The sequence below is a fragment of the Myotis daubentonii genome, chromosome 17 (genome assembly GCF_963259705.1).
Source record: "Myotis daubentonii chromosome 17, mMyoDau2.1, whole genome shotgun sequence".
Taxonomy (NCBI): domain Eukaryota; kingdom Metazoa; phylum Chordata; class Mammalia; order Chiroptera; family Vespertilionidae; genus Myotis; species Myotis daubentonii.
The window spans coordinates 53,492,689-53,512,967 of NC_081856.1; the positions used below are offsets into that span (position 1 = coordinate 53,492,689).

At 62.6% G+C, this 20,279-nt stretch overlaps 2 protein-coding genes across 2 annotated transcripts in view; one reads left to right on the top strand and one right to left on the bottom strand.

Annotated features, from left to right (window-relative positions):
* DENND3 (DENN domain containing 3) overlaps window positions 1-20,279 on the top strand; it is a 210,458-nt gene that overhangs the window by 157,102 nt on the left and 33,077 nt on the right. The window lies entirely within an intron of this gene.
* Window positions 1-20,279, bottom strand: part of LOC132219799 (maestro heat-like repeat family member 5) — a 34,094-nt gene that overhangs the window by 11,699 nt on the left and 2,116 nt on the right. Inside the window, exons 2-18 of the mRNA XM_059672433.1 lie at window positions 18,548-18,729; window positions 17,288-17,433; window positions 16,227-16,355; window positions 14,569-14,728; window positions 13,542-13,594; window positions 11,312-11,419; window positions 10,938-11,054; window positions 10,067-10,186; window positions 9,159-9,311; window positions 8,901-9,023; window positions 7,869-7,948; window positions 6,878-7,013; window positions 6,038-6,133; window positions 5,529-5,633; window positions 4,142-4,291; window positions 3,683-3,838; window positions 794-943 (exon numbers count right to left, since the gene is read on the bottom strand). Coding sequence (XP_059528416.1) covers window positions 794-943; window positions 3,683-3,838; window positions 4,142-4,291; window positions 5,529-5,633; window positions 6,038-6,133; window positions 6,878-7,013; window positions 7,869-7,948; window positions 8,901-9,023; window positions 9,159-9,311; window positions 10,067-10,186; window positions 10,938-11,054; window positions 11,312-11,419; window positions 13,542-13,594; window positions 14,569-14,728; window positions 16,227-16,355; window positions 17,288-17,433; window positions 18,548-18,729 — 2,164 coding nt within the window. The remainder of the gene's footprint in view (window positions 1-793; window positions 944-3,682; window positions 3,839-4,141; window positions 4,292-5,528; window positions 5,634-6,037; window positions 6,134-6,877; window positions 7,014-7,868; window positions 7,949-8,900; window positions 9,024-9,158; window positions 9,312-10,066; window positions 10,187-10,937; window positions 11,055-11,311; window positions 11,420-13,541; window positions 13,595-14,568; window positions 14,729-16,226; window positions 16,356-17,287; window positions 17,434-18,547; window positions 18,730-20,279) is intronic.

A 20,279-nucleotide genomic window follows, 5' to 3' on the forward strand; every position in this document is an offset into this window, starting at 1 on the left:
GCCTGGACACAGGGTCGGAAGGGGAGTCCCCACCTGAGAGGGAGAGTCCCACTGCCTTTCGCAGGTACTGAGGCCTTCGGCTCCGTCTAAACGTTGCCCAGTCCCTGGAGGGGTCAGACTCACCCACCTCGTCACCTCCTGATGGCGCCGCTGGGGCCTACGTGGTCCCTGTGCCTGGAGTGTCCTGTCCTCCCTCACCTGTCCATGCCCAGCCCCAGGACCACCCACGCGAGGCTTGGTCTGCAGGACCCCGCATTTGTCACCCTCCTTCTGGGGCGCTGCCCGCCAGGCACACTCCCTCCCTTTGCATGACCCGCGCTGTCCTGGCTCATCTGCCCGGGTCTGCGCACCGGGTCCCCGAGATGCCGGGTCCCCGAGATGCCGGGCCCCCGAGATGCCGGGTCCCCCGAGATGCCGGGTCCCCGAGATGCCGGGTCCCCCGAGATGCCGGGTCCCCGAGATGCCAGGTCCCCCGAGATGCCGGGTCCCCGAGATGCCGGGCCCCCGAGATGCCGGGTCCCCCGAGATGCCGGGCCCCCTGGCCGTGCCTCCTCTCCCCCAGCCCCACCTACCGCTCACGCTGCGCCCGTCTGCTGCTTGCCCCTGCGCACACCACCGGGCCCAGCGCACCTGCTGGGGCCGTCCCCTCCTCCCCGCCCCCCTCGGAGCCTATCAGGGTGGGGGCTGTGTCTCCCCCACAGGCTCAAGCTCAGGTCCACGCCTTGGCCCAGAGGCCCCAGCCCTTGGGTGTGGCTGGCCACCCCTCCGCCCGCCGGGTCTCCGCCGCCCTCACAGTCTCCAGCTTGGGCCCGTGCTCCTGGACGGCAGTGAGCAGCACGCGGGCGGCCGCCTGCACGCGGAAGGGGCTGGTGGAGCCCAGGCCTTCGACGGCCGTCCAGATGAGGTCGGTCAGCTCTGCCTGCGTGAGAAGCTTCATGACCTCCTGTGGCGGCAGGAGGGGAGGCAGCGTCACTGCGGGGCCCCTGCCCCGGCGCCACGCCCCGCCTCGGCTCGGACCCCTTCTCCCCTGCTCCAGGCGCCTCAGTCTATGAGCAGCTCCACACTCCTGAGCCAGCTCCTCCGGGTCCATAGTGGATGTCAGAATATTTATTAGAATTATTTTAAAATATATTTTTATTGACCTCCTACAGAGAGGAAGGAAGAGGGATAGAGAGCTAGAAACATCAATGAGAGAGAAACATCGATCTGCTGCCTCCTGCACACCCTCGACTGGGGATGTGCCCGCAGCCACGGTACATGCCCTTGACCGGAATCAAACCTGGGACCCTTCAGTCCGCAGGCGGATGCTCTATCCACGGAGCCAAACCGGTCAGGGCTATTAGAATCTTATTATTCTGAAATTTTAGTGAAATCTTTGTGAGAATGTTAGGCGATTAGTTGTTAGAATGTTAAAATCATTTCAGTGAAATATTTGTAGTTTATACTAACTTTTAAAAAGGAATATTAGGCTGTTACAAATCTGGTTAGAACATTTGTTAGAAGGTTAAATTGTTTTCTAAAATGTCAACTTTTGGTTAAAGTTCTAGTATGTAGAAGGTTTGGGAAGGAATTCAACTTGGAATGGTGGTTAGGTACCCAGAGTCCTCGAGTCCTGCCGGCTCAGGAAGGTCAACACCCAGAGCATGAGAACGTGAGGGGGTGACAGTGATGGAAGCTTAGTGGTGGGGCATTGGTGATGGTGGAGATGACAGGGTGGTGGTGGTGATGCTGGTGGTGATAATGGTGATGGTGGTGGTGGTGGTGGTGGTGGTGATAATGGTGATGGTGGTGGTGGTGGTGGTGATGATGGTAATGAGGATGGGGTGATGGTGGTGATGGTGGTGTTGATGCTGGTGGTTGTGTGATGATGATGGTGATGGTGATGATGGTGTTGAGGATGACGGTGATGGTGATGATGACGGTGGTAGTGATAGTGGTGGTGGTGATGCTGGTGGTTGTGTGATGGTGATGGTGATGATGGTGATGAGGATGATGGTGATGGTGATAGTGGTGGTGGTGATGCTGGTGGTTGTGTGATGATGGTGGCGGTGGTGATAATGGTGGTGAGGATGATGGTGATGGTGATGAAGGTGGTGGTGATGATAATGGTGATGACGATAATGAGGATGGGGTGATGGTGATGATAGCGGTGATGAATGTGGTGCTAGTGATAAAGGTGTAGTGTATACAGACCATCTGAGGAATCAGAACTTGGGACTAGAACCAAGGCCTGTTCTCCAAACGACCTACCATCCCTAGATTAGCAGACCCCCACCTCTCCCGCTGTGCTCCTGTCTGTCTGTCACTTGTCCAAGGGAGAGCCAGAGCTGAGCACCCGCCCTGTGTTCAGGGACAGTGCAGAGTGGGAGGCCGCCCCTGCCCAGTCCTGGTAGCTCGTCCACCTGAGGGCCTGGTGCTCCGGGCCCTTCCCCACGGTCCCCACTGCTCCCCTCCCTTCCTGCCCTGCCTCTGCCCCTGGCCCAGGCTTTTGGGCATAAACGGAAGCCAACCCAGGTTTTTCCGCTCTGGCCCTGGACCTCAGGGCTTCAGGTCTTCCGCACGGAACTTCCGACGGCCTCACTGACAGCTCGCGATGCTGCAGACGCTGGTTCTGGGGTCAGCCAGGACCAGACTCAGAACCCGCGGGGCCCTGACCGCTTCTTCAGGATTTGGTTCAACCGAGTGGCCGTGAACGGGAGGCTAGCTCTCCCACCAGGCCCTGCTGAGCCCTGCGTCGGGGCTGGGGTGCGGGCGGTCTAACGGGGGGGGGGGGGGGCCTGGCCACCACACTGAGCACAGGGTCTTCACGAGCCACGAGCTCAACACCAAGAACGGGCGAGCCGAGGTCGCGTGTCAGACACCATGGACGGCTCCCTCGGAACTCGAGGCTCCACGCGACACCCGTCCACACCAGCCCGACACGCCCCGACACGCCCGCTCGGCCTGCGCACCTGCCGGGGGGAGTGCAGCTCAAATCAGATGCGAAGGGTCACAAAGACATGGGTTTCACGGTGGTGAGAGGGACGTGGGCGCACACTGGCCTCCTCCCGGCCATTGGCCACGGAGGGTCTGGCTGAGGGACAGCAGGGGGCGGGGAGACGGGACTGGCTTCGGAGGGCGGGCCTTTCAGAGGCTAAGGAAGGCGCCTGCGAAGATGAGGAGGGTGGGCCGGCTCCCGCCCAGTGCGCGCCTGCGGGAACCAGCCCCGAGGGCAGGAGGCTGTGGGGCACCTCAGAGAACACCTCCCCGGCCAGCCGCCCCGCGGGCACCATTTGTTGGGCGCTCATGGAGGCTGGGGTGCCACCAACACCACTCCACCCATTTCACAGAGGAAGACTGAGGCTCAGAGAGGAGGGGCTTGTCCAAGGCCGAAGCAGGGAGAGAAGGAGCTGGGACCCCCAGCATCTGTGCCCAGCTCCTCCCTCCACCCCCCCTCGCCCCCCCAGGCCAGGCCAGCGGCCAGGGCTCCCCCAAAGCTCTCAGTTAACCACCAGAGACGCAGATGAGATCCTGGCCTAGGTTTAATACTCATACCCTGGCCCAGGTGCTGACCCCTGGGTCCAGCCAGGCCACGCCAGCAGCCGGAACCGGCACCTCCTCAGAGGGGTCGACAGTGGGGGTGGGAGGAGAGCATGGCCACGGTCCCCCACCCGGACCTGCCCACGATTCTCAGGGCCTTGACCTTGGCGACTTGGTGGCTGCTCAGCTGGAAGAGCTGGTCCTTCGGGAATGCCGCCGCCCGGGGCGCGGGGGGCGCGGCCTTCTGGTCTCCGCTGCTCCAGAGCAGGGCCTCGTCCTGGCCGGCGGGGGTCAGCTTCTTGGGGTCCGGCTCCTTCACCTGCGCAGCCCCTGCAGGCCGGGTGCAGTGGGCGGGGTGAGCGCCGGGCAAGGGCGGGCTTGGGGACTAGGCTGGGACAGGCGGGGGTTAGGGTCGCTGGTAGGCAGGGTCAGGGCTGGGTCCAAGTTTGGGGATGGGACTCAGAGAGGTTCTGGGGCCTCTGTGGGGTTAGAGGTAGGTTTGGGGCAGGCTGGGAGGAGCTGAGTTCAGGGGTGTGGCATCAGCAGAAGCGTGGCGAGGTGGCCGTGGGCCCCGTGGTGAGGTGGCCGTGGGCCCCGTGGCAAGGTGGCCCTCGGTGCTGGCCGGCGGGAGCTCACCTCTCTGGTGTACCAGGAGCTGGTGGAGGTGGCCCAGGCTCTCCAGGCTGGAGTGCTGGGTGGCCTGGTCGGGGTCCTGGCACAGAATCCCCAGCATGCCCACCAGCTGCCCAAGCCGCTTGAAGTCCTCTTTCGGCTGCGGGGAGAGCGGGGACCGATGGCAGAACCCACCCACGGAGCCCCCTGCCCCGCCCTCACCCGAGCACCAGGGTCGGGCGCCTCCAGGCATGTGGCTGGGCTGGGACTCGGCTGGGGTGAACTTTAAGGGGTGGCCCACACACGCAGAAAGCAAGAGAAATCACATTTCACGCGCTATTTAGAAACATCAGCGTGACCAGGAAAACCCCATCCGGAAATAAGCTTTAAAACTGTAAACACAGACAGCGAGGGACTCTCCGCTCCCCTGAGGGCACCTCGCTGGTCTCTCCGGAACCGAGACCTGGGTGTCAGGCAGCCGGGCTACTGTGTGCGGAGGTGGTCGTTTAAAACATCGCGTTTACATGTTACTGATCTTGGCTGCAGTGTTTTGGCGCCCCCAGAGTGTGGTGCCCCCAGAGTGTTGCGCCCCAGGCGAGCTCGCCTCACCCCTGTCTCTGTTCTGCGCTGTGGAAACTGACTTCGAGTAAATTGAAGCCACTTTGAACCCATCTGGAGGGGCTTCCTCCTCCGCGTGGGGAGCTGGCGGCGTCTGCACTGAGCTCCCGGCAGAGCCCACCCTGCTCCCCGAGGCCAGGCCCAGCGCCCCGCCTTCCGAGAAGGCGCCCTCCGGGCATCAGGCCCAGGAGCTAATTTCCTTATCTCCCCGCGAGGCTCCCTAAGGAGTTATGCTGATTTTGGCTGATAGACCAAGTACAGCTCACTCCCTGAACACCGGCTGCTGTCCATTCAACCCGGGGGGCCAGCGCCACAGATGCGGGTTCAGCTGGGACCCAGGAACCGATGGGGGTCGTGATGGACGGAGGGCGTGGGACGGGGGTGCCCCAGGCAGTAACTGCTAAGCCTCGTCCGGGGCAGGCCGCACACCTTAGGAGCCCTTAGCGGCCCCACTCCATCTGATCCCCGCTGTGTCTCTCCGGGGAAGAAACTCAGCTCAGGGTGGGGCTTCCAGGGGCTTGGACCGGAGCCCAGGCTCCTGGGTCAAGGGTCAGGGCGCAGCCAGGCGGACTTCAGAGTCCTTAATCTTGCCCCCCCCCAAGCCTGCTTCCTCCTATGAAAAGAGGGGTCTCCCTGGCCACCGCAGGGCACTCAGGGATCCACCCCGTGTGGGTGGCAGGGCACAGGGCGCTTGAACCCTGAGAGCTCTGGCAGGCTCTGGGAGGGGCCGGTTTGGCTGGGACGGCAGAGGCGGTGGGGCGTGGGGCCCGGGTACTCACGTCCAGGTAGAGGTTATTGCTCAGGAATCTGAGGAGGCTCATGCAGCTCTTCACAGCCCGCTGCCGCTCGTGCGCCTTCTCCGACGCCAGCCACACATACAGATGCTGTGGATGGGGGCGCAAGGAAGGGTGCTGCAGCCCGGACCCATCCATCTCTGGCCAGGCTCCGCCCTGCCGCAGGCCCCGCCCACCACAGCAAGGCCACGCCCTCATTCCCTACCCCGCCCACCGCGGCTCAGGCCCTGCCCCCTGGCAAGGAACTATCCTATAAGCCAGGCGCAGGCTCCGCCCACCGCGGCTCAGACCCCGCCCCCTGGCAAGGAACTGTCCTATAAGCCAGGCTTAGGCTCCGCCCACCGTGGCTCAGGCCCCGCCCCCTGGCAAGGAGCCGGTTTACCAGCCAGGCTCAGGAGCCGGGTCCACCTTGTCTCCTCTGGGCCATCCTCCTCGCTCGCTCACCCTCGGACCCAGCCCTGCCGGTGCCCGCCCCGCACAGCGCCCCCCCTCACCGACAGCAGGAAGTGCAGCTCCTCCGCCGTGGGGTTCTGTGTGATGAAGGTCTGCATCATCTGGTCCAGCGCCTCCGCGGTCTGGTTGTAGAGGTTCTGTGTGGGACGATACACCGCCAGGTGGCACCAGGCCCGGTGGGCGGCTGGAGGCGGAGGCCTGCGCGGGGCGGCGTGCTTCTGGCCTCTCAGTGCCTGGGGTGCCCACTTCCTGCAGACCCCCGGCCGGGCTGCCCACCCTACTTGGCAGATGGTGGGGCTGGGCAGGAGGGCGGTCTGGCCGGCCCAAGGGGCACAGGCTTCCCAGTGGCCGAGGCAAGTTCCTTCACGCAGGGCTGGCTCCGCGGGAGGGCAGCGCAGAGGCTGGCCTGGGAAGGCCTGCGGGTGCCCCCACTGCTCTGCCATCGCCGCTGTGGAATGCTTAGTGCACTTTAAACACGAGCCCTGCATTTCCACTTTGCAGGGGTCCTGGCAAGTCTGCATCTGGTTCCAATTCTTGGGTCCCCCACACAGGCCCCCACTCTTTACCGCTTGGTTCACCAGGGCGAGCTCAGGGGGGAGGGGCCGCAGGAATGGCGCAGCCCACCCTCCATCGGAGCCCCGAGGGGCAGAGCCGCCACCTCCCTGGGTCCCTGGGGAGCTCCCAGGCCTGGGCGTAGCAGGGGCTCAGTTAGCACGAGCGCCCTTCCAAGGCATGAGCAGCAGGCAGAGCCGGACCCCTGCCCAGACCCCTCGGAGAGGCGGACCCCTGCCCGGGGCCCCTGGGAGAGGCGGACCCCTGCCCGGAGTCCCTCAGAGAGGCAGACCCCTGCCCGGGGCCCCTGGGAGAGGCGGCGGGCGCACCTGGATGTTGGGCGGCTCCAGGAAGAGGCACGTGTGTTTCTCCAGCACGTCCAGCAGCGGCAGGGCCAGCACGCTGCGCAGGCAGACGGTCAGGAGCCGCGACTTCTTCTCCAGGTTCAGGGGCGGCCTCAGCTTACTGTGCGGAGGACAGAGGTGGTGAGGAGGGCGCGGGGCTGGGATGGGAAGGGGCATCTGCCCGCATAGCCAGGAGCCCGCAACCGGAGCAGCGCCTCCCCTCCCCACTCCTCACCCCCGGCGGACTGAGGCATCCCCTCCCTCTGAGACACTGAGACACGGAGACACGCCGGCCCCCCAGCCTTCCCGAGTCCTGTGGCAGGTCCGTGTGCAGGTGACGCCCAGAGGGGTTGTGAGGGACTCACCGCCCGGCTGGGAGCAGAGACTGGGCAAGCCCTGCACCCCTGCCACCTTTTACAGGGCGGCCTGGTATCTCCCCGCCCTGGCTGCGCCCCTGGGATTTGAGCCTGGTCTGCGCTCTGGGGAAGGCCCGCCCAACTCCCTGCCACCTGCCAGGTGCGGGTGGGCCCGCAGGGTGCTTGGCTGCTGCCTGCTGGGTCCACTGCAGTCGGAGAGCACGCAGCAAAGAGCTCCCCAGCCCCTGCGTCCTAGTCAGACACCCTGTCCTGGCCAGGGCCCCCCTCGTCCTGCCTGCAGGCGGATGGCTAAGTCAGAACCTCTCCCTGTGCTGGGATCCCGGACCCTCCCTCCCTCCCTGAGATGTTGGCTGGAGTCTGGACTCAGTTTCCCTTTGTAGTTTCTCCTCCAACGGCTGGAACCCGCTCTAGACTCGGCCGTGGCTGGGACCTTGTGCGCGTGACAGCTCTGACCTTGAGTGTCTGGGGTCAGCTTACTCTGTGCCCAGGGCCCGCCGCTCTGGCCTCTGTGGGGCGCCCATCCTCAGCCACCCTGGCCACCCTCGCCCTTGCCAGCGGGGCTCTGGCTCCGGCCCCTCCCCGCGCGCGCTGGGGGCTACCAGAGGCTGCTGATGATGTGGATGGCCTGCTGGCGGGTCGACGTGCACAGCGTGTCCTTGGGTTCCTTCTCCATCAAAATCTGCGAAGGCCGGGGTGCGGGCTGTCACGCACGCCGGGGCCGGCCCGTCCTGACCCCAAGTCTGATCTCTTCCTGAGACCTCAGTGCCCGGCACGCGTGTGGCCCAGGAGGGTGCTCCAGCTCCTCACCCCCCGCATGCTGGCCTGCCCCCCTTAGAGGACGAGAACACGGACTTCAGGTCAGTCAGGCCCTGCCTGGTGCTGGCGGCCCACGCAGCCGCTGCTCGGAGCCGAGTGGATTCCCAGGTGTCAGGGCTCTGTTGCCCACGTGTTTTGCGTGAAGAAAGGCGCTCAGCCAATAGGAAACGCTGCCATTATCACTGCTGTCATTGTCCACACGTGTGTGTGTGTGTGTGTGTGTGTGTGTCCCCACAACCTGTGTTCTGTGAGCCCACACTCTGGACCAGTGGTTCCCAACCTTGGCTGCACGTTAGAATCACCTGGGAATCTTTTTAAAATCCTGATTTCTGGGCCTCGTCCTCTGGAAATTCTGTTTCTTTGTGATGAGGTGGGGCCACAACATTAGTAACAAAGAAACAGAATTTCCGGAGGATGAGGCCCAGGAATCAGGATTTAAAAAGGTTCCCAGGTGATTCTAATGTGCGGCCACGGCTGAGAACCACTGATCTAGAGGAATGACTGCTTTTATGTGGGTTGGTGTAAGCAGAACCGGCAGAGCCGCCTGTCTGAGCCTCAGCAGCGTCCCCTGTGTGTGAGGGGGGCCATGTGAGGGGGGTGGGAGGCGGGAGGGCGCGCACCTGGCCAGCTCAGGGGCCCGGGAAGGACCGAGGGGAGAGGGGGCATGGACGTGCCTCCAAGTGGGAAAGCCGGAGAGCGGCTTGTGCAGGCTTTAGACCCAGCCCTCCCTCAGCGGTGCCTCTTAGGAAGGAACCCAGCTGGTCTGACGGGGGAGGGCAGCCCTCCCTCCCGCCCCCCCCAGGCCTGGCGCTCACCATCAGACACTCGGAGAGCTCGGGGATCTGGGAGAACTGGTAGCTCTGGGCCTCCCCGTTGCGGCTGACGGCGCCCACCAGCATGAGGATGGCGGTGAGGAAGCTCTGCTTCAGGGTCTCGTCCTGGCGTGCGGGTCAGGCCCGGAGCCGGGGGGGGGGGGGGGGCGCGGGGAGGGCGGGAGAGAGCGAGAGCCTCCGTCACACGTGGCAGCAGGCGCTGCGGGGGGGCGGGGGGGGCGGCCCGGGCGCCGGACCTACCCAGGAGCTGTAGCGGAAGAAGAAGACCATCCGAGACAAGATGTTATCCACCCACGGCAGGATGTGGGCCTTGGCCTTGGCCGCCATCTGCCCGTAGGCCAGGAGGATGGTGCTGCTGGCCCACTTCCACCGCAGGTCCTCCGAAGTCTGGCCCTGTTGGGGGGGGGGGCAGTGTTGGGAGGCTCCCGGGTCCTAGCCGTGCACTGGAGCCAGGTGCCGAGGGGCGGGCCTCAGTTTACCTCGGTAGGAAAATAGGGGGAAAAGGCTCTGCCCGCGGGAGTTCTCCGCGGTGCGGTGCGGACGGGGGGCTCCGTCCCTGTCCCCGGGCTCATGACCTCTGGCCCCTGTCTCCTGTTTCGGGCCAGGCCCAGGCCCAAGAGCTACTACTGAACGCACAGCGCCCACCGCAGCCACGGGGGCGGTCACCCCGCGCCTCCCAGAGCTGGCCAGCGAGGAGGGAATGATTCCAGAGGGGAAACTGAGGCAGGGGGTCCCACCGCAGGGGGGCTTAGAGCAGTGATGGCGAACCTTCTGAGCTTGGCGTGTCAGCATTTTGAAAAACCCTAACTTCACTCTGGGGCCGTGTCACACATAGAAATATTTTGATCTTTGCAGCCGTAGTAAAACAAAGACTTCTATTTTTGATATTTATTTTCTATATTTAAATGCCATTTAACAAAGAAAAATCGACCAAAAAAATGAGTTCGCATGTCACCTCTGACACGCGTGTCATAGGTTCGCCATCACTGGTTAGCGGCTGGTCTGAACCGAACTGGAGGCCGGGACAGCGGTTCAGAGCTGGTGCCCCTCACTCCCCCCAGGGGGTCCGTGGGAGGCTCAGGGCTTCCCGGAGGGCGGGGCCCGAGGTCCCAGGCCCTTGCCCAGGCCCCGTGACCCCGAGCCGGTACCTTCGGGGAGAAGCTGTGCAGGCTGCACTTGATGGGCGAGCTGCGGCCGAACTGCTCCAGGGCGGCCCACACGTGGTCCAGGTGGCGGACTGCCGTCAGCCCCACCGTGAGGGCGATGCCCTGGGGGTGGCGGACAGGTCACCCCGTGGAGTCCAGGACCAGGCTGGCCCCTCACGGGCGTGTGGAAAGTGAGGCCCAGAGAGGGAGGGGCCTTGTCTGAGGTCACAGACAGCCACCTCCCACCCCCACACCCTCAGGATTTGCACCTCTGAGCCCAGCCCTGTGGGGGTTTCTCTTATGGGTCTGGAGTGGGGTGGGGGGGCAGGAGGCAGAGGCAACATCCTGGAGGCGGGTAATCCTGCCCCCCCGCCCCCCCGCCAGCTGTGAGCTGGCATGAGCCAGAGGTGAGAACAGGGGCCAGGAGCCAGGTGTGAGTGGAGGAGGACCTAAGTGTGATGGGCTCAGTCTGTGACGGGGCGGGGCTCAGGGTGACCAGGGTCAGGGTCAGTGTGACCATGGTCAGGGCTCAGTGTGTGACCAGGGTCAGGGTCAGTGTGACCAGGGTCAGGGCTCAGGGTGACCAGGGTCAGGGCTCAGGGTGTGACCAGGGTCAGGGCTCAGGATGACCAGGGTCAGGGCTCAGGGTGTGACCAGGGTCAGGGTCAGTGTGACCAGGGTCAGGGCTCAGGGTGTGACCAGGGTCAGGATCAGTGTGACCAGGGTCAGGGCTCAGGGTGTGACCAGGGTCAGGGTCAGTGTGACCAGGGTCAGGGTCAGTGTGACCAGGGTCAGGGCTCAGGGTGACCAGGGTCAGGGTCAGTGTGACAAGGGTCGGGCTCAGTCAGTTGCCAGCTGAGAGCTGGGTGCTCACCTCCCTCTGCTTCGGCCACTGGTGGGACGTCCCCAGGAGGGTGCCCAGGTGCGTCCTGACCCTGGTGCTGTCGTCCTCGGCTTGAAGGATGAGCCCGTAGAAGACGAACAGGAAGGCCTGGGGGAGGGTTCAGCTTCCTGTCCACCCCCATCCGCCTGGCGGCCGCCCGGGCTCCTGTGCCACCCTCTGTGGACCATCCACCTGCCTGGTAGTGGGCTTTCGGGGTGCGGCCTGCAGTCCTGCTGCTCAGTGCACTCCACTCCCTTGTGCCCCCCACCCCTGCGGTCCTCCCGTTTCCCTCCAGGGCCTTGCGACAGCCGTGTATCCCATGGACAGGCCGCGGGGCTGCGCAGGGCAGGCGGGGCGGGACCCACCTTCTCGGGGGCCTGCTCCTGGAAGGTCCGGTCAGGCCTGGTGAGCACCCACAGCAGCTCCTTGGACCACACGTCCACCTTCAGGAACTGGGCCGACTTGAAGGCCACCTGCGAGCAGATGGGGTGGCGGGGCTGGGGCCTCCCTTGAGCTGGGCCACCCCGGCGCCTCGGGCCCGACCCACCGTCCTCTTGCCCCTTCCCTCTCCTGAGAGCGTAAGGAATTGGGCCCTGGCTGGTGTTGCTCAGTGGATAGAACATCGGACCGTGGACTGAAGGGTCCCGGGTTCGATTCCGGTCAAGGGCACATGCCTGCCTTGTGAGCTTGATCCCTAGTAGGGGGCGTGCAGGAGGCAGCCGATTGATGATTCTGTCTCATCAAGGATTCTGTTTCTCTCTCTCTCTCCCTCTCCCTCTCTGAAATCAATAAGAACATTTAAAAAATGTGCAGAATTGGGTTCTTTCTCCCTTAACCGTGATGGGCTAACCAGGGAGGCACCGAGTCTATTTCCTGGTGGGCAGGAGTGTGACCGGACTCTGGTTCCCGGAGACAGGCCGGCTGAGACTCTCCGTGCTCCCTGGCCGGCTGGGTCCCCGTGTCCTGTCCAGGGGCCTCTCGCTGGAGCCTGTGCCATCATTGCCGTCTCCCCGGGAAGGCGCGTGGCCCCTGCTGCTTCTCCGGCGCTGTGTTTGTGGCTTTAATTTTCTCGGCCAGCCCAGCAAGGAGCTCACCACCTTGCCAGTCCTTCGGAGTCGCCTGCCCCGGGCTCTGCCCCCCAGTGTCCGTCTCTGCAGAACCCGCCTTTGGTTCCTCCTCTAGTGTTTGCTGTTGGTGTGAGTCCTCCTCTGAGGGCATTTCCCCAGTGGTTTTCAGAGAGTGGGAAGGAGGGGGGGGGAGGGAGGAAGAGAGGGGGAGAGACGTTGACATGAGAGCGTCTCATCGATGGGTTGTCTCCTGCACAGGCCCCGACGGGGGCTGGGATCGCACCTGCGACCCAGGTCCATGCCCCGGACCGGGAATCAGACCTGAGACCCTTCCATGCGCAGTCCGAGGCGCCATCCGCTGAGCCGCACAGGCCCGGGCCCTCCTCCAGTTTTCATTACTTCTTTTCTTCTGCTTATTTTGGGTTTAATTTGCTCTTTTTTGTTTGTTTGTGTTTTTTTTTTTTTTGAGAGAGAGAGCGAGAGAGCTTCTCAAAGTGAAGGCGCAGGGAGCAGATTGGACGCCTCTCTGCTCTTCTGCCACCGGCTCGCACATGCATGCCTTCCTCAGCGCTGCTTTCGGCCGGACCCCCACGGCCCGGGCGCGCCCTCCTCCCGTTCGCCCATGTTTCCTGAGTCGCCTGCGCCGTCCCTGGGACCCGGGCCGCGTGCGAGGGTGCCGGCTGCTTTCCGAACCTCCGCCGCCCCGGGCCCATCTCTGCGGTTGCTCTCTCACGTACGTTCTGCCCAGAGAACGGGCCCTGCTTGCTCTCGGGCCTCCAGATGAGGGGAACCAGGGGAACGGACACGGCCCGGGTGACTGTCCCGGGAAGGGCCTGTTTGCACCGGGGAGAAGGCCCATGAGATCAACCGGGGCGTTAGGGTGTCCCAGTCTCTCCACCGGAGGGAGCGCCCGTCCTCTTTCTCTGTAAGGACTTGCGGCCTCCTTTCTTCCGGGTCCCGGTCCTGTCTGACCGCGATGACGCTGCCGCCCCGCCCCCGCGGTGACAGTCACGACGCCTCGCAGCCCGGTGGGGGCTTTCCTCCAACCCCCACAGCCAGGAGTTCCATCCCGTGTGGCAGATGAGAAAACCGAGGTGAGGCGGTCAGCCGGGCGCACAGCCGGGCTGTGACTGGTTGAGTTTGACCTGGAACCCAGGTCGGGCCGGCATCCGGAGCTCCTCCTCCCAGGCACAGCGGCCCTCTGGCCGGCGGACACCTGGGCTGCGGCGTCTCCAGTCCACCGGGCTGCTCCCTGCCTGCCCGCTGCGACCTGGGCCTCTGCACGCCCCCGGCCCCTCAGGCATGGCCCGACCCCAAGATGGGCGGGAGGCCTCGTATGTGCTGGACACCCGTGCCAGGCACTTAGGGGCCAAGGTTCAAACCCCACGTCCCCCAGGGACCAGCCCATGACTGTGGTTGAGTCCTTGCCCTGGCCCCCCTGCGGCTGAGCAGGTGCCCGTCCAGGCTGGTGCGCTGGCCGCTGCCCCTCCCCCGCGGCCCCCGCAGAGGCCTGTGGGCCCCTCCCTACCTTGGTCAGCCACTCCTCCCAGCACGCCTTCTCCTCCTGGTTGAAGAGCTCCTCTGTGGAGAGAGGGGTCTCTGGGGGCTGGGCCTGACGCACAGACTCCGTGTCCTCGGACCCTGGGCGGAGTCAGGGTGACGTCCCTGCCTCGGATGGGGGGGGGGGGAGCTCCGAGGGCTGTGACTGTGCTTGGGCTTGGGGTCCAGAGCGGGGCTGGAGCTGTGGCCTCGCTGGCTCTGCCCTGTGACCTCAGGAGGCCACGTGAGGCTCCCCAAGGGGAAGGAAGGGGCGGCTCCAGCACGGCCCTTTGAAATGGCTGGGGTCCCCTGACGGTGAGAGAACAAGGCTTGGTGTGTGGGGGGGCGGGGGGCATTGTGAGACAGGAAGCCCGGCCTCAGAGGGAGTGGCTGCTTCAGGAATGACCTGGGGGTCTCCGCGGTCACCCCAGGCACAGAGGGACCTCCACTCAGCCTGTCCATCCCCCACGCATGACCTTTGAGGCCTCACTGTCCTCCCACAGCCTCCCACCCCTCACTGATGCCACCAACCAATTCCCTCCTCAAACTCCTACCCACCCCTCAAGGCACAGCTTAGACTTGGCCGCCTTCTCCAGGAAGCCTTCCCTGGTGGCCGCCAGGGCAGCCCAGGACCTCCCCAGCCGGGCAGTCGTGAGCTCAGCCCACGGTTGTGAATGAATGAGTGAGTGAGTGAGTGAATGAATGAGTGAGTGAATGAGTGAATGAGTGAGTGAGTGAGTGAGTGAATGAGTGAGTGAGTGAATGAGTGAGTGAGTGAGTGAATGCCCATTGAGAGTTGGCACTTGCCTCCCCGTGAGCTCCTGATGGCAGGGAGCCTGGCACATGGCAGGTCCTCCGTCAACAGTGGCTGCTGTGTCCGCCGCCCACTGCCCTCTGCCCCGAACATGCTCGCTGCCCAGCCCCCTCCTGGGTGTTTCTCCGTGACCTGCCCGCCCTCCCCAGGCCAGGGCGTGGCAAAGGGTGGCCCGGGCCTCAGGACCCACGGGAGGACGTACGTTTAGAGGTCAGGACGCCCATCACGTAGAGGAGGCTGCGGTGCGGGAACACGCCCGTCAGGACCTCGGCCTCCAGGTGCTGGGCCACCGCCCGCCACGAGTGCCTGCAGATGGCCACCAGCACGTTGCTGGCCGCGTCCTGGTACGCCTCCTCCAGCTCCTGTGGGCGGGGCGGGGGGGCGAGCGGTGAGTGGGGTGCGTACAGGGGTCTGGGCATCACCCTGTCTCCCGCGCCTCTGCACCCGGTCCGGCGCCTCGAGGCCCTCCCCACCTGCACCCTGGGAGGCCCAGCCAGGGCTGGAGGCTGGTGTCGGGAGGGGCGGAGGCTTCTGAGCGGGCAGGTGGGCCCAGGCGTGCAGGCGCGGTCACCTGGCGGCCAGGCCCTCCCAACGCCTCCCGACCCCAGCCCCCAGGCCGGCAAGGGCCAGGTCTTCTCTGCGAAGCCGGGCGGCCCAGGAGGGAAGACAGCTGTGACATGGGCGCAGGGGGCAGTGGGATCACTCCTCCTCCACATGGGCCCCAAGCCCACCAGCCCGCCTGGGTGGTCAGAGCCCTGACTCCTGACCCCCGGCAGCCAGCGTGCGGGGCAGGCCTCGCAGGGCAGAGAGGCGGGGACTTCCCGCAGAGCCCGCGCTACTACCCTCTGCCAGATGAGAGCAGACATGGCTGAGAGGGCCACGCGGTGGGGAGGGGAACATGCCGAGAGCATACCAAGACTCTTGGAAGTTAAAGACACGCAGGCGCGGAGGAGAAACTTGTAGGAGGCTGGATGATACCAGCGCATCCTCAGGGCGGGCGGAGGGTGGAGATGGCAAAGGGGAGGCAAGATGATGGTTGGGAGCCCGGGACAGCGCCTCCGGGGATGCCAGGCGGACTGGCGTCCCGGAGCCCAGGACGGGCATCGCAGGACGTGTGGTCACCGCGGATGCACCTGAGCCATTTCCACAAGGAAAGGAGCCAAGCAGCCCTGGCTGGTGGCTCAGTGGGTAGAGCGTCGGCCAGAGGACCAAAGGGTCCTGGGTTCGATTCCAGTCAAGGGCACGGACCTCTGTTGCAGGCTCCTCCCCGCCCGGCCCCTGGTCGGGGCGCGTGCAGGAGGCCACCCATCGATGTGTCTCTCTCACATGGATGTTTCTCTCTGTCTTTCCCCCTCTCTTCCTCTCTCCCTAAAAATCAATGGGAAAATATCCTCGGGTGAAGATTAACAAAACAACAACAAAAACCAACAAAACGGAACAAAACTGAAAAAGAGAAAGAAGGAAGGAGCCAAGCGGCCAGAGACCAGGACGCGGGGCCTGGAAGCCGGCGGTAAAAGCAGCCCAGGGCAGGCAGGCCCCGGGGAACACAGAGCGAGGGGCGGCGGCGGCGGGGGCAGGTAGGGGAGCGACGCCGGGGATGGCTCCGGAGTCTCCAGGCCGCTCAGGGGGCAGGGAGACCATTTCCGACGCGGAGGCCACGGGCAGACACAGAGAGATTTAGGGAAAGGCGTGGCCTCGAGCTGCACTTCCCCAGCAACCTTCTCAAGACGCTGCTGCAGACGCCTCTCCATGGTGAGAGGAAAGGGGGGAGGCAGGCGTGGGGACCGGAGGTGGGGTCCCTGACGGGGGTGGGCAGCGGAGGCCCAGCCCGGCTCGGAGGCCGGGGGCGGGGGGGCCCACCGTGGACTTGGTCATGCTCTCCAGGGCCAGTCTCATGAAGGCGTGCACCCAGGTCTCCTCCAGGGAGTCACTGGCCCCGATGACGGCCTCCAGAATGTGGAACAGCCGGAACCTGTGCCGGTCGGAGATCTGTGGGCAGCAGAGTGGACAGTGGCTCAGGGACACGTTGGGAGCCGCCAGTGAGAACGTGTGGGGGAGGGAGAGGGAGGAGGCCCGAAGGGAAAGATCCCAAGTGGGTGCACTGGGCCATTTGTCCAACATCCACTTAGCGAGCACCTACTGTATGCAGGCCTTGAACTAGAGACAGAGGAATAAAAATTTGTCCCTACCCTCAGGGAACTGCTAATGGAATTTCATCTCTAAAGCCAGTTTATTTATTTCGTAACTTATTTACTCATTTATTAACACTCACACACATCTTCCCCAGCAATCATCCACCCAACAATCCATCCATCCATCCATCCACCCATTCATCATCCATTCATCTATCATCCATCTATCCATCCATCCATCCATCCATCCATCCACCTACTCACCTACCCATCATCCATCCACCCACCCACCCATCATCATCATCCATCCATCCACCCACCCATCATCCATCCACCCACTAACCCACCCATCATCCACCTACCCATCAGCCATCCATCCACTCACCAACCCATCATCCATCCATCCACCCACCCACTAACCCACCCATCATCCACCCATCTACCCATCATCATCCACTCACCCACCCACCCACCCACCCACTCATCATCCAGGCACCCATCTCTGCCACTTGATGGCTCTGTGACTTTAGGCAATCAGTTCCGTTCCCTAAGCCCCAGTGTCCTCATCTATGGGGATCATAAGATTTGTATCATGAGATTGTTCTCAGGTCAGTCAACGCCTGTTGGCGCACTTTTCTCCCTCCCCCCTCAGCCCATTGGACACGAGGAGATTGACTCGCCCCAAACCATGTGGCTGCTGTACGGAGAAGCCAAGAGTGAGCCCGCCTTGGGCCCCAGCCCGCCCCTCTGCCCCCCCTGCCTTTCGGGAGTGGCCTGAGCAAGTCCCACCTCAGGGTTGTCGGCGAAGTAGTCATGGATGGTCTCCAGCACCAGGCTGGGGGCTTCGGACGCCATGCTCTGGACCTTCTTGACGATGTACTTCAGGCGGATGAGGTCTGAGCCATTCAGGTCTCGGAGCATCTTGAAGCAGACGGCTACGGCACGGGGCAGCAGGTGTGAGGGCGGAGGGGCGGTGGGAGGCCCAGGGGCCGGCGGGCGGGGCGGGCGGGGAATGAGCGATCGGAGAGTGAGGACTGGGGCACTGACCACGTCCTGGGCCTCCTGACTGTGCAGCCAGTCCTTCTGGGGCTCAGGACAGAAGGGGCAGGAATGCACGCGTATTCCCTCCTAGTCACCGATTCAACCATCCTTCTGCCCATCCATTTCCGTACTCATCTGTCGCCCACCTATCCACTGATCCATCTGTACGTTCATACTTATGTTTGTTCATCAATACATCTATCCATCCACTTGTCTGTCCATCTTTATACTCACCCACCAATCCAGCCATTGATAAATATATCCATCCACCCACCCGTCCACCCATCCATCCATCCATCCACCCGTCCACCCATCCATCCATCCATCCATCCATCCACCCATCCATCCATCCATCCATCCATCCATCCACCCATCCATCCATCCATCCATCCATCCATCCATCCATCCACCCATCCATCCATAAACTCATCATCCATCCCTCCATCCCTTCACCCTCCATCCAGTCATTGCACATTCAACGATGTGCACTCTGGTTGTAGGGCTGTGTGTGGGGCTCACAGAGGAGCCAGGGCCCAGCCCCAAGAGCCATGCCCAACATCAGTGGACGTTGGTTCGGTGGGGTGGTTGTACAAAAGGCCTGGGCACACAGAGGGCAGGGGCAATACACCCTGACAAAGATGGACGGGCAATCAAGACTGGCTTCCCGAAGGAGGTGCCAATTTAACCTTGTTTCGAAGGATTAGGGCACGTCATCCCTTGAATGAGGGGAAAGCATTTCAGGGAGCAGGCCGGGCCTAAGTGGAGGCTCTAAGGTGTGAAAGGTGTGGGGGGAGAGGAGGTGAGGCGTGAGGGGGGCACCTGGGGTCTCAGGAGGCATGAAGAGGCCGAGGAGGGTATGCGGGGCTCTCTGCTGAAAGCTGCAGTGTCCACACCCCTGATATCCCCATGTCCTGGAGGGAGGACTCCCCTGGCCTCATCCCCGGGACCTCTTGGGGTGGAGGGCCACGATGGAAAGTGCCGGAACTGAGTCCCAGGGCCGGGGGTCACCTGCGTTGTAGGCTTTCTCCAAGAACAACTTGTGTGCCTGGGGCCCCAGGGCCGCCTGGCTGATGTTGGACTTGCACAGGAAGATGGTGGGGGGGTGCGCTGGTCTGTCCTGGCGGGCAGAGGTCTGAGGGTCCCTTCGGGAGGACAGGTCCTTCGTGGATTCCGAGATGCAGGAGGAGATTCTGAAACAAAAAAGGGCTCCTGGGTGTATGCACTGGGCGCCCTGTGTGTGTTCATGGGTGTGAGCGCGGGGGACACTGAAGGTGCCTTGGTCTGGGTCAGGCTGGATCACATCCTTCCAGGCGTCCACCCTTCTGTTCAGTGGACTGACCAAGCCCTGGGAGGAGGGCGCAAGCCTTGCAGCCTCAGGGACACTCTTTTAAAAAAGGTATATATACAGACACTAGAGGCCTGGTGCACGAAAATCTTGCACTGGAGAGGGGGGTCCCTCAGCCTGGCCTGTGCCCTCTTGCAGTCCAGGAACCCTTGGGGGATGTCTGACTGCTGGCTTAGGCCTGTTCCCCGCAGAGCCTAAGCCATCAGTCGGACATCCTTAGCACTGCCACAGAGGTGGGAGAGGCTCCCGCCACTGCCGCTGCGCTCACCAGTCGCGAGCCTAGCTTCTGGCTGAGTGGCACTCCCCCTGTGGGAGCGCACTGACCACCAGGGGGCAGCTCCTGCACTGAGCGTCTGCCCCCTGGTGGTCAGTGCACGTCATAGTGACCGGTCGTTCCACTGTTTGGTCAATTTACATATTAGCCTTTTATTATATGGGATATCAGAGAGGAAGGGAGAGGGAGAGAGAGATAGGAACATCAATGATGAGAGAGAATCATTGATCAGCTGCCTTCTGCACGCCCCACACTGGGGACCGAGCCTACAACCCGGCATGTGTTCTGACCAGGAATGAAACCCAGGCTGACACTCTATCCCCTGAGCCAAACCAGCTAGGACCTCAGGGACACTTGAGTTGGCAGCATTGCCAGAGGGCCTGACTTCTCAGCCAGTGTTGGGGGGACATAGTTGGTAGGATGGGGGGTTTGGGATATGGCATCCCTGGCTCCAGCTCTCATACAAACTTGGGGACTTTCCAGGACCATGGGAGACTGCCCTGGCCACCGCACATCCCGGGTGGGGTCCTGGGGGAGGTCAGAGGGCATCAGCAGCAGGTGGGCAGCGGCACATTAGAAAGTTTGTTTTGCAATATTTTATCCACCCGCTCGTTGCACCACATGAGAAACAGGTCGGGTCATGTCACCCCGAATCCTCCTGCAGTTCCCCATACAAAAAAGCTACTAAAATTAAAGAGTGAATTGATCACATTTGCAAATGTAAAGTCAGTATGCAAAAACCAGTCATAGTTCTATAAGCTAGCAATAAAGAAATGGGAATTGAAATACAAAAGGTACCATAGGCAATAGCACTAAAAATTATGAGAATATTTAGGTATACAACTAATCAATAATGGCAAGATCTGTGTACTGTAAAGTACCAAATAATGATGAAAGGCATGAAGGAGACTTTCCTAAGAAGAGACATACCATGTTCATGGACTGGAAGACTTGATATTGCTAAGATATCAATTTTCTCCAAATATTTAATACAATTCCAATAAAAACCCTAGAGGATTTTTTTTTTTTTTTGCAGTAACCAACAATTTGTTTCTAAAGTTTATATGGAAAAGTGAAGGAACGGAGATGGCCGAAACAATTTTGATGAACAATATGGGAGG